Consider the following 13,316-nt stretch of genomic DNA (forward strand, 5'->3'; position numbering starts at 1 on the left):
ACGTGAGTGACGCAAATGGTGTGGTGCCTATAAATCAATGATCGAGAATAACATATTTTTGACAGTGTCATTTGTTTTGAATGTAGTTTGTGCATCACGTGCACAAGAGGCTAACTGAATGGAACAACTTTGCAAGTCTTTATAGAATTGAGAACCAGACACCCGGCCTAAAAGCAATAGGCCTAAATCATTTCAGTGTAGCCTACAACATACAACTTTTTGCTTGTCCAGGCAATCCGTTTCGTTTACATACTATCATTATAGTTATTGTTACATAGAGTGCATCTAGTGAGATTCACCACATAAACCTTGGCTATTTTATTGTTTGTGACATGTTAGTCCAATGCATTTTATGTAGGCTATAAGACTAACATTTATGTTGTCCACTGAACCTGAACTTGATTCAAATTCTGAACCTATTCAGTATTCGCCAAGTATGATTCGTAATAGCCGGGCCTATACTTTATTTTGAGCGAAAGGGGGCACTGTTGCAGAAATAACACTCCATTTGACCACATAGCAGCACTCTTGAGACTAAAGACATCGTGAACACGCATGCGCACAACGTTCTTCGGAAGTAAGTACATTGGCATAACTGGGGGACGAGGTTGCGTAACTGCAGGGCGACGAAGACCGGTGGACACATGTTTTAGATGAACTAATACAAATAGGATATCATCAGCCACACACAGAGGTGAACATGGCTGACATATCGGAGAGGACACTGCAGATTGCAATTGCAATTTCCTTTGCCACGGGGTTTATTACGGGATGGCAGGCCAACCGAATGAGAAGGAAGTTTTTGGACTGGAGAAAGAAACGACTACAGGACAAGCTATCTGAGACACAGAAGAAGTTGGACTTGGCGTAACTTCAGTCAGTCAAATGCTTGATTAATTGTGTTAAATGTATGTGTGCTGTTCAGTGTCAACAGTTCATTGTTATTCATTGTTTATCTTATATGTTATACAATATGTAGCTATATGAAAATGTTTAGGACGATCCCAGGTAAGGATTGAGTGATCAAAGTTGCGGACCCTAAGGCGAGTATGCCCTTTACGATCTGCATTGTAGCCTATAGGCTATAGTCGGAAGGATCTGTACCTTAAACAGCATATTCTACTCAACAATCTCATCTTTTTTTCTTAGACTATAGGCTTACATTACTTTTACAGTGTGTGTTCCTGTTTTGTTTTCCTAGGTCACCAGAAACCTTGTTTTAGCTATGAAGCAAAGCAGTACATCGGTTAGCAGCTGACAGCATTTCCTGAGACAAACTTGATGAACACTTTCATCTGTGTGCTGTACACTGCCCACGGACACTTCCACCCATTTGAGGAGGATTGAATTCTGTCACCATTTTGTACTCGACTTCACCCATGTCAGTCCAAGTTGACACTCATCTTGTCAAATAAAACAAAACAGAAAATACCTCTTTTTTTTTTATAAAGAGCCTTATATGTGACTGTAGGTGTGTTTGACTAAATGCAGCACCGGCGCCGCCGACAGCCGGCTGCAGCCGGCTGCCTTGAAGCTGAGAATGCCATTGGCTGCTTCAAGTCAGTCGGGCTGCAGGCGGCTGCTCTATGAAGTCGAACGCAACTTATGATTCCGATGATACACGGTAGGGTCCAAACGTCTGAGACCACATGAAAATGTAATAGGGGAATTGGAAAGGGTATGTGGGTAACGATTATGTTAAGGCAAATAAACCAAAAGGTAATTAACTGGCTGTTAATTATATATTTGTTGCTATTTTATGAATTACTATACCCCTACTGGGGTAACAGGGGAGCTGGTTACCCCCAGTAGGGGTTCACAAGTGTAGATTTTAAGGGGGCCGGTTGCCCCTAACACACTCATCCAACATACTACTTATATATAAAATTATACCCAACATTTTCTTTCTAAAATAGTGAATTATTTATATTAAGGCCTTACAACTAGTACATATAATATGTAGCCTATACAGAGATCAAACTGAATTGAAACATGTCTAGTTGGGTCCTATTTTACCCTACAAATGCCAAATAGTAGGCCTATCTGACTAGTGATCTCAGACGTTTGGGACCTATAAACTAATATTTTTATATGCCAAATATTGCAGTGTTAATGACATGTAAATAAATTGGAGAAGATATTTCTAAGATCCTTTTCCGCTATTTTGGATGCATTTTTTTCTCATTGTTCTACATCTGTCTAAACATAGGAATGTAATCTCATAATTAATTAATAATGAGTACAGAATAATAATAGTGTAATTAATTGCCGATCTCTTTTAAACACTTCAACGAAATATTGTTTGATCCTGACATGTAGCAGGAAATTAATCGATTTAAAAGCTCCGCAGTAATATGACGATAGGGTTCTTCAATCTGACCATGGCTCTAAAGTGCCAGGGGTCTCCGAACACCTCTTGCAAGACTCTAAGAACCTTTATTATGAAGATTACAACAAAATCCTCGTGGTTTTTCCTTAGCCCGGAAGTTCAAATGGGCGACAGTAGTAGGCGCAGCTAGCAAATATTAGCTAGCAAAGCTTGTACAGCTGAAAGATATGCAATTGTCTGCACTTGATGCAGATAAGTTTGGAGACTAGTTGGGTAACTACATCGTCAAAAGACAAGCCATGAGTTCAAACAACGTCAGCCTGTCCAAAGGTACACTGTGCTAGATATTTGCTTGCTCCAACTTAACTTGACAGTCATTAGCAAGCTAGCTAGGTAGGCTAGTACTATTCTAGTAGCTAACCAGTTAGCTAGCGTAGCGAGCAAACGCATTTAATGTGAATCTGGTGTTTAGTTTGCTGCTGTGTTTTAGCTACATGATGGCGTTTATAACCCAAGACAGCTAGCCATTTGGTTTTAAGCAAACTTAGCAGTAAGCCACCTATTAAGTTACTTCATTTAGTCGATAGGTTGGCACAGCAGCAACCTCCCAAGAAGATCTAGTAGGTGTAGCATCAATAGCTAACTTAGCTAGCTAGCAATGCGACCTTGACTGACATCATGACCTGACATAACCCTGAACCGCTGCTAAAAATGTTCTAACATTTAGGTATAGTTACAGTAGTCAGACAATGTTCACATCATATTATTACACAATGAATAATTTTCGTATTAATTTATTGTTGACATGATATAGTAAGTATGTTTGATGTCTTACTACTTTTTTCTTAAAGCCTGGACTAGCTAGCTATCAAAATAGCTTGGGGAATGTGAATACTCTTATTCTATTTTAGCTAGAAAATAATTTCAAAACCTATTGTGCTGGCACTACCATCAATCCACTTTCAACCTAATATGTTTACAATGTTATCTATTTTGTAGCTGAGCTTGCAACGGCAATCTCCTTGACTGCTGGAGTAACAGCTATTGGCATCCTACTCTTCCAAAAACTGTTCTCAAAGGGGAAAGGTGTAAAGCCTAAAGTGAACCAGGAACTGCAGAAGGACAATCCCAAAGTGGTTCATGCGTTTGACATCGAAGATCTTGGGGACAAAGCTGTATACTGCAGGTGTTGGCGCTCTAAGAAGGTAGCTAGCAGTCAAGTTTATATTGCCACTTTAAGGTCGGGGGATGTTGGTTTACGCAAAATGGTTAACACAAAATGGTTAACACAAAATGTATTAGCCAGTACATTCTTCTTAAATTGATTTTAAAAAACCTACTATTTTAATTTGTAATTTTGGTAACTCACTTAAAATTCAACATTGAAGAGCACAATGTCTTTGATACATGTTATATTTTTCATGAGGCTTGTCATTTCAATCATTGCAGTTCCCTTTGAATAGTCACATTGCATTTTTCCAACTTGAGTTCAAATGGTTTTCATTTACTTTGAAAGACCGGTGTCAGGAAAGGTATTTGATCCAGAAATTTCACCTGATAAGCATGAGGTGGTGCTGAGACTAAGAGCACAATGCAAATGTAGTTGGTTTTTTTCACCTAACTACTGTGACAGAAGGTAAACTTACAAGGTCAGGTTGGTTCACTGGGTTAGCTAAACCTAACCATGCATGGAAAAAAGAAAACCATGCACATCAGACTTCTTCAAATGGTTCTTTAACAGGCAATTTAACGTACTATCACTTAATTCACTGGATTCTGCCAAATGTATAGCTGTTGGGTAAGAAGTAGACCGATCTTGCTTGAATTTTGTGTTTGCACAAATACTGGTCCTGAAGACTATTTCTCTTGTAGTTTCCATACTGTGATGGCGCCCACGCGAAACACAATCAGGAGACGGGAGACAACGTTGGTCCCCTCATCATCAAGAGAAAGGAGGCCTGAACATTCTTTCTGCTTCCATGAGTATCGCTGCTAACACATGCACAAGTGCTTCTTGTTTCAAATAGGGTGGCAGAAATAGATTTTACTGCACATTACACCCCTGCTAGTCTCAAATGTTATCAGTCAGTATCCAGTGTAAACAAAGAAATCACCCTTGTGCAATGTTGACAGGTTTGTGCAGAACATTTATTATTCTTTGATGAGTGGGAAATAAGTCGCTAAAACGTCAGTACTGTAGTGAGGTCCACAAGACCACACGGAGCCAACATCTTGCCACACCTGAAGAGTGATTCAATCACATCAGAATCAGCCCTTGTGACACCCTCAGTATGCTGATTACCCACCAAACGCCGATGCAAAGGAACCATAGAATGGGGGGGGGGGGCCTCCCCAATCTACCTAATCAGCCCTCCTGCTAGCTTGCAAGCTTCAAAGGGCCTGATTTAGACAACACGTCTCCAGCGACCATTTGCTATCCGTTTCGGCGGCGATTTGAACAAAGAACATACCTTGATCAGAACTTTTGAGGAAAGTCTTGAGACTTCACCTTTACCACAAGAGTACAAGGTGGAGAATTATGAGAGGGATATTTGTGTTATGTTTGTTACTTTGTTTTAATGTTGTGTTCACTGAAATCTTGATTCTAGTAACAACTCCTTCTTCCTGAAAGATAACCACGTCATTCTTGGTATCTACACGAAGCTATCATAATAAAACAATCATTCAACTATATTTTGTAACTGTACCAAGATGTCCAGAACAATATTTGAACCATCGAATGAACCAGCCAAAGATCAGATCACACCTTTGGTAGGTGTGAAGGAAGGAGGGGGGAGTTGAGAACCCAGCTTCCCCCAATCCACATCTGACCCCAGACGGGTCCTCCCTCAAACTGTATAAAGCCCTAAGATGACCATCAATCTCTGACTCCAGCGAAACCGACCATGGCATGAACGCCATCAGGATTGGCGTTCCAAAGGACGTCGCCAAGCTTCTCCTGAGATTCAACTTCATAGTGAACGCGTCACTATCTGGACGTTTCAACAGAAGAACCAAAAACGCAATTCCAAATGCGACTTCACTGAGATCCCGCAGACTCAGTCACATGACCCAGCGCAGCCGCGCTGTGACTTCAGATTCTTCAAATGGACCTTTGGCGCAAACCGCCCTCAACATCATTGATCAACCCCTGATCAAACGTAACTATGGCTAACGCTCTTTCCTCCTCGACATGGCATTGGCGTGAGCTCTGTTTATGATTTGTAAGGATGTAATCACTGACTGTACAATTTCTGCCTTTCTTTAAGTTAGACCATTTCATTCTGTTCATTGAAACCAATCTCTCATATCAAACCCATAATCCAACTTTTCATAAGATCTGTTTACCTTACTTGAATAAATTCATTGTAAAGATATTTTGACGTGCGTGTTCACTGATGTTACGATTGGCTCTACTCTTAGAACGAATTCATTCCTTAAGATTAGACTGATTATTACGAAGGCTATTATTTAAATATTATTCAATAAGGTTTCCTCTATCCCTTTAACAATAAGAGGTGGTGCCCCAAGAACTACATACTTTATTATAAATTAAGTATTGCTAATCTTAAACGAGCAAACCCCGCTACATAATGGCGCCCCGTGTGAGGCTAAGATAGATTGAAATGAGCAATCGTAACTTTTGTGAAACGAACTGTTAAAATAGAGCGAGCTCTAACTGTATGTAGCACCATGTATTTAATACTACTGTGCCTGGGCTACAGTGGCTGTGTGCGTATTCAATTGTTTTTCGTGAAATAGCTGCTAGTGTGTGTGTGGGACCAGCTAGCTCAAAGGAAGCGGCTAGGTTTGACCGGAGGTACGCGCGTGCTCAGAAACACCGCTGCCCCGACATTTACGTTGTAATCTGCCTCGGCCAGCTCTTCACGGAAAGTAGCATAAGAGCCTTTTATTATAGCCTCTATTTTAATAGTGTAGCTATTTGGTTAAGTGAATTAACCAACCAACTAATACGTTGGTGCACATGTCTAGTTCAGGGAAACAGACAGTAGTGCTTAGTCCTGAAGGACTTTTGTTTAGAAGCAACTAAACAACGCAGTTCTGTACACGTAACCTACCGCCACCACGAGTGTGTGTGTGGGACCAGCTAGCTCAAAGGAAGCGGCTAGGTTTGACCGGAGGTACGCGCGTGCTCAGAAACACCGCTGCCCCGACATTTACGTTGTAATCTGCCTCGGCCAGCTCTTCACGGAAAGTAGCATAAGAGCCTTTACTATAGCCTCTATTTTAATAGTGTAGCTATTTGGTTAAGTGAATTAACCAACCAACTAATACGTTGGTGCACATGTCTAGTTCAGGGAAACAGACAGTAGTGCTTAGTCCTGAAGGACTTTTGTTTAGAAGCAACTAAACAATGCAGTTTCTACACGTAACCTATTATGCCGCCACGATAGCTTGTCGAAAAGAGCATTGACTATTCCCACAGCTAACTGTGTTTTAAAATAACAGTGGTTGCCAAACTAAAGTTACATTATTAGATGCAGTTCATCAATGTGGTTTAGTTACGTTGACTTCAAGAAGCTACTTAGTAACTATAATTGTGTAAAGTATGTACTATAATTACCTTGTACCTTTATTTGTTATTTGTATACGTCTTTGGCAGTCAATTGTAACCATAACCTAAATGAGTTTATTGAAACTAGTTTGATTTAAAAAGATTGGAAAGCCGACAACTTTTCCCTCATCTAGACCCCTAGTCACAAAGCTTCAATTGCTACGGCCATTGTAAGCCACTTCAAGTGCCTCTTTTTGTTTCAATAATTTCCTCTCAACCTTTTTCCTATGTCATGTCATAGCTTAATCACTCATAGCCATGCCAATGTCTGGGGAGGGGGGGTGACATGCTGTTACGCTGCTGTGGTCTTTCTTCTCTTGTCTTCATGTCAACAGTTTCATCGACGACGGTCTATGAAAGTTGACATCCGGGGGGATGTAGTGAGGTCCACAAGACCACACGGAGCCAACATCTTGCCACACCTGAAGAGTGATTCAATCACATCAGAATCAGCCCTTGTGACACCCTCAGTATGCTGATTACCCACCAAACGCCGATGCAAAGGAACCATAGAATGGGGGGGGGGGGCCTCCCCAATCTACCTAATCAGCCCTCCTGCTAGCTTGCAAGCTTCAAAGGGCCTGATTTAGACAACACGTCTCCAGCGACCATTTGCTATCCGTTTCGGCGGCGATTTGAACAAAGAACATACCTTGATCAGAACTTTTGAGGAAAGTCTTGAGACTTCACCTTTACCACAAGAGTACAAGGTGGAGAATTATGAGAGGGATATTTGTGTTATGTTTGTTACTTTGTTTTAATGTTGTGTTCACTGAAATCTTGATTCTAGTAACAACTCCTTCTTCCTGAAAGATAACCACGTCATTCTTGGTATCTACACGAAGCTATCATAATAAAACAATCATTCAACTATATTTTGTAACTGTACCAAGATGTCCAGAACAATATTTGAACCATCGAATGAACCAGCCAAAGATCAGATCACACCTTTGGTAGGTGTGAAGGAAGGAGGGGGGAGTTGAGAACCCAGCTTCCCCCAATCCACATCTGACCCCAGACGGGTCCTCCCTCAAACTGTATAAAGCCCTAAGATGACCATCAATCTCTGACTCCAGCGAAACCGACCATGGCATGAACGCCATCAGGATTGGCGTTCCAAAGGACGTCGCCAAGCTTCTCCTGAGATTCAACTTCATAGTGAACGCGTCACTATCTGGACGTTTCAACAGAAGAACCAAAAACGCAATTCCAAATGCGACTTCACTGAGATCCCGCAGACTCAGTCACATGACCCAGCGCAGCCGCGCTGTGACTTCAGATTCTTCAAATGGACCTTTGGCGCAAACCGCCCTCAACATCATTGATCAACCCCTGATCAAACGTAACTATGGCTAACGCTCTTTCCTCCTCGACATGGCATTGGCGTGAGCTCTGTTTATGATTTGTAAGGATGTAATCACTGACTGTACAATTTCTGCCTTTCTTTAAGTTAGACCATTTCATTCTGTTCATTGAAACCAATCTCTCATATCAAACCCATAATCCAACTTTTCATAAGATCTGTTTACCTTACTTGAATAAATTCATTGTAAAGATATTTTGACGTGCGTGTTCACTGATGTTACGATTGGCTCTACTCTTAGAACGAATTCATTCCTTAAGATTAGACTGATTATTACGAAGGCTATTATTTAAATATTATTCAATAAGGTTTCCTCTATCCCTTTAACAATAAGAGGTGGTGCCCCAAGAACTACATACTTTATTATAAATTAAGTATTGCTAATCTTAAACGAGCAAACCCCGCTACAGTACACTAGTTAAACTGGTCATGTCATGGTCATCTACACGAATGTGCTAGCCATTGTGTTTGTGTATACAGTGAAGCAGTGCTTTTTGATATTGATTTATCCTGTTTGTAAAGTAATTAAGGGTTGTTAAGATTTGGTGCCATAGTAAGCAGAATAATTATAATTTACAGTGTATTCTATAAAATATGTTCTCTAATGTCGCTATCAATGCCACCAAACTTTTGTGTGTTAAGGATCAAATAAACACAGCTCTAACTGTTAAATCTCTAATGTATTAAAAAGTGTCCTTGTGATTAAAATATCATTTGTGTACCTGCAAAACATTTCTGCAAAACATACCTCTGTGATCGGAGAGCTTGAACTTCAGTGCCCAGAGGTACTTTTGGGTATTAATCTGGACTTGACCACAGTGAACGTAAACAGTTTTTGTTATTGAAATGGTCGTTTATCTTGATCATTGATTTAAATCGACACCACGCAATTAAATAGCGAAAAAGGCAAAACTTCAATTTAATGTCAGTATGTACAATTTGTATTTAGGCCTTGCCCACCAATAGGAGTTCAAGCCCTGTAGGTGCTGAAACCTACGGAGTCCCTGAAGTGACCGTGCAAAAAGAAAACTGAGACTTCTACCTGCGCACGAAAATGTGTCATCTCTTTTCTTGTTGCGTCTTTGGAATCATTCATTACATAAATTACAGAGCACCTGAAGAAATAGAGAGCATGGATGCACATTAATGTTAGATATATATTTTAAACTTTGCTTCCGTAAGTGATGCCACCACTTCCAAATGTAGCCTACAAGGATGTGACGCAAATTCGGCCATACATCTGTGACAGTTCGTTCAAACATCACCAACTTGAAGGATATTTATGTTGGAGTAAGTTTGTAAAAATATAGGCTTTTAAACCTTTTTCTATAAGTAAAAAAAAATATGTTCTGGCTTGAACCCCGGAATCGAGGCTTAAATAGCAGTTGGCAGGCATAGTAGAGTGGGTGTGCGATTACCATACCTGTCAACGTTTGGGTAGGCTACTAAAATCCAGGAGACCGGGAGAGGCGTGCTGCTAGTGTTTCTGATTGGCTGGTAGGTGGCACAGCTTTCAACTTTGCAGAAAACTTACCATATACCTGCGCTTCGTCCATTAATTAGCGGGACAAGTTATGCCTTAGGTCTACTTATTTCTCAGCGTGAGAGCGTGTGAAATGTTTGAAAGACGTGAGTCTCACAGCGAATGCGTGAGACTTGAGAGCCCTGAGTGCAGGCCCGTAAAGATTACCCCCTCAGCCCCCGCACCGCGGGGGGGCCTCGCAGGGATGGGGACCTCGTTTTTTTAAATGTTTTATCCAATTTGAATTACATGGGATGTCTTATTGTCTTGTCTGTGTTTCCAGAGTTGAAGGAACAAAAAAGGAAAGTATATTTAATTGTGCTTTCTTTGTTAGCTAGGTAAGTGACATGACGAAGTATGTCAGATGGTCACACAGACCGGCGAGCCCGCTGCAAATAGGTAGCTAACTGTAGCGTAGGAAAAATGAAACGCACATTTAAAAGCGGTGCCCAAAAGCGGCATTCAAAACAGAACATTTCTGAATTAAATGCCAAACATCCCAAAATTACAAATTTCTTTTTCGACCAGCCGGTGAAGGATGCACTCATCTGCCAGAAGAGACAGGTATTGTACTGTTTGCTAACATTACTGTACCACGTAGCTAACGTTAGCTGTATGGTCTATGTTGTGCTTCCTAGCGTTAACAGAGCCTCCTTTCCAAGAGCCAGGAAAATTAGCCTTGCTCCTTTATTGACTTCCTATCAAGCTGACAACATTGAAATGGAGTGAAACTACAAAAAAAAGAGAAAGTAGAAAAAGTGCTTAATTATAAAACATATTACATAACTGACATTATTAGCAAACATGATAACGTATGCGACAGTAGTATCGTGCAGTTGCAGCGATTGAGTTTGACTATTTAAACATACAAAAACATCAAAGTTACAATAAGTCATTGTATTTCATTTATATAAATATTATGATCGTGTAAAACGTACAGTCATTGCTTTCTACAAGATTCACACGACAAAAAATGGCTCCATTTATGATTTAGCGAACACGCTAATAATAAAACACAACTCCATACTATCAAGTGTGCCTGATGTAGCCACGGCCATCAAATTATTTCTGACAATACCCGTGACTGTCGCAAGCGCTGAAAGGTCATTTTCCAAGCTGAAACTGATCAAAACATATCTAAGAAGCTCCATGTCACAAGAGAGGCTGTCAGGGCTTGCCATTCTTAGCATAGAAAATGAATGTGCGCGCAGTTTAGATGTAAAGAGTGTGGTAAAAGACTTTGCACACAGATTTGCTAAAAGACGCGCACATGTGTAGGCTATTCACCTGCAAACCGTTTGAGCGTTTTTTTCTTATTGAATACATTTCCCTCACAAGACAAGCTTGAGTTTTGATATCTTGCATTTATTACACGGCTCTTCAGAATGTTCCAAAAAGTTCAGTCGATCGCGTTGTTGTTCCCCATTCCCATTGCACCTGTGACGCGCGGTTTGGGCGTGCATTTTTGCACACATGGGCGGGATTCTCACCTTTACCCCCCCCCCCCCGCCCCCATGAAACATGTGATGTGGACCACATTCTTCGAGAGTTTGTAAGCAAAAGAACACCTAATATACAAACTGAGGTTCTTGGGAATCATGAAGTGCAACATGATAATATTGGTTACGATAGCTGTCCTCTGGATGTTTTCGTTTGGCGTCCAAGGCTGGATAGCTCCAGACTTTTGCCGCGGCTCTGAATGCCCTGAGTTTACTCTCGTGCAGAAGATTAAGGTAACACAACTAAAATGTGAGAGTCAATACTACACGAGATAGGTTTGAGTTTTAATAAAAACGTAACGTTTTCTCTGAAACAACAGGAATTTGAGGAACGTGCGTATTTTGCCAGCCGATGGATAACCACCGATGTTGCAAGTGCGAAACAGGATGATGTGAAGGCTGGCTTTATGAGGCTATACCAGTACTGCAAGGGACAGAATGAAGAAAGTAGGTCAAAGGAACTGGTTTTCTTAAGATGTAACATTATTCGAGATTCATGCAGTAAAAGTATTCTAGCTAAACTGTTTTTTTGGGCTGTCTCAGGCGCAAGTGTCACCGCAAAGACGTGGCCTGCAATAATCACCATAACAGAGGTAGGGTCGGCGGACGAAGACTTGTCGGTGTCTTTCTTCATTCCCCCCGGCACCGTCCTTCCAAAGCCAAATGACAAAACAATCAGGGAGGAAAACATACCTGCTCGAACGGTTTATGTGAGGTAAGTAGACCACCCTCCTCTACGCCCTCCTGCTTAATGAAAATCTGATACACTTATTTTAGAGACATGTTTTCGAAATGATAAGCCATTATACGCGTTAAACAGCCTTCCCGAAATTACACTTATTCAATTGAAAAGTTTAAAAAGTTGTTTTCTTGTTTACATAAACAAAGGCATAAGGAAGTGTGACTGTTCTGTTTATGCTGTGAAAAGTATTGCTAATAGCATGGGGAACTGAACAAAACAAAATCTATGAAAGGTACAAAGTTATGAGGCACCAGTTAGTCTTTCTAAACACTAGAACTGGTACCTGGACCATAACATTTTTCATGTTTTGCAGGACTCAGATGTGACAGTAGATGGATAAAGCAACACCTTATAGGCTACAACTTACAAAGCATAAATGATGATAGCCTACATAATGTGTGATTGTTATTATGTGATAACCTTCCATTTTTTTCACACAGCCTGTCTCTAATTTACTGAAAATTTCTCTCTAGGATATTTGGTGGTTTCGCATCGTATTCTGCTGCACAGGCCAATGTGAAGCAACTACGGGATGAGTTGAATGAGGCTGGGAAAGCGTTTGAGCTGCATAGGTACACAGGAGCAGGATATCAGAGCCCATGGGATATATTCAACCATCACAATGAGGTCTGGGTAGAGGCTGTATAAAGGGCAACATAGATTCTACTTTCTGTCTGAAATCAACCCAAAATGATCATACTGCATTTCTTTGACCTAATAAGATTATTTTGGGGCCAATGAGTCTCTTCGAGATGAGAATCCAAATTTGATTGACAGTCATATCGTCTCAACACAAAACTATTATTTGTGTTCTATTATTAATGGGTGGTGCCTAAATGACTTTTCTATGGTTAAGTTGATTATCTTGTTGATAACATGTTTGAGAACGTGGTGCAACAGCATTATTCAGCTTTGATGAAATCCACAGTCAATAAAAAAGTATATTGTTTAAGAATTTTTTATTTATTTACCTGTAGCAAATTAACTGTCTGCAATTATGTCAGCATAACATAAATAAAGAGATGTATAAAGAGTCATTAGACATCAACAGGCTGAGCAGAAACATGTTCTTTGAACTGTTCGAACATGTAAAACTGGCTCTGCGGGTTTGTTAGGATACATAGAAAATTTCTAGCAATGGTCCTGGAACACTCTAATTGGTCCCTGGAACCTGAAAATCTGATGAGACTATGCTTTTACTTCCTGGTTTGACTTGTTTGTGCTAGAGGAGAGAAATTAGGGCAGACACCTGAGACATTGTGTGAAAAGGGTGGGGTTGCCTTGG

General features: G+C 40.5%; 3 protein-coding genes across 4 annotated transcripts; all 3 read left to right on the forward strand.

Annotated features, from left to right (window-relative positions):
- The first annotated feature begins 574 nt into the window (after positions 1–574).
- Positions 575–1,431, forward strand: LOC134022862 (mitoregulin-like). 2 transcript variants are annotated; one of them, XM_062464597.1, is made up of 2 exons: positions 575–908; positions 1,202–1,431. In XM_062464597.1, exon 1 carries the CDS (start codon positions 701–703, stop codon positions 869–871), a length of 171 nt encoding a protein of 56 aa, XP_062320581.1. In that variant the 5' UTR covers positions 575–700; the 3' UTR covers positions 872–908; positions 1,202–1,431. The 2 variants fall into 2 exon arrangements, with proteins under 2 accessions (XP_062320581.1, XP_062320580.1); XM_062464596.1 differs by having other exon boundaries at positions 578–876.
- A 1,039-nt stretch (positions 1,432–2,470) lies between these two features.
- On the forward strand, positions 2,471–4,542 carry cisd1 (CDGSH iron sulfur domain 1). The gene is made up of 3 exons (XM_062463489.1): positions 2,471–2,659; positions 3,329–3,534; positions 4,202–4,542. Exons 1-3 carry the CDS (start codon positions 2,629–2,631, stop codon positions 4,289–4,291), a joined length of 327 nt encoding a protein of 108 aa, XP_062319473.1. The 5' UTR covers positions 2,471–2,628; the 3' UTR covers positions 4,292–4,542.
- Positions 4,543–11,312: 6,770 nt separating this feature from the next.
- Positions 11,313–13,085, forward strand: soul2 (heme-binding protein soul2). Its single transcript, XM_062463490.1, has 4 exons — positions 11,313–11,523; positions 11,610–11,736; positions 11,833–12,004; positions 12,505–13,085. The coding sequence occupies exons 1-4, from the start codon at positions 11,389–11,391 to the stop codon at positions 12,677–12,679; spliced, it is 609 nt and encodes a 202-aa protein (XP_062319474.1). The 5' UTR covers positions 11,313–11,388; the 3' UTR covers positions 12,680–13,085.
- The last annotated feature ends 231 nt before the right edge of the window (positions 13,086–13,316 follow it).

Source organism: Osmerus eperlanus, chromosome 6 (assembly GCF_963692335.1).
Source record: "Osmerus eperlanus chromosome 6, fOsmEpe2.1, whole genome shotgun sequence".
In the NCBI taxonomy this organism is placed as follows: domain Eukaryota; kingdom Metazoa; phylum Chordata; class Actinopteri; order Osmeriformes; family Osmeridae; genus Osmerus; species Osmerus eperlanus.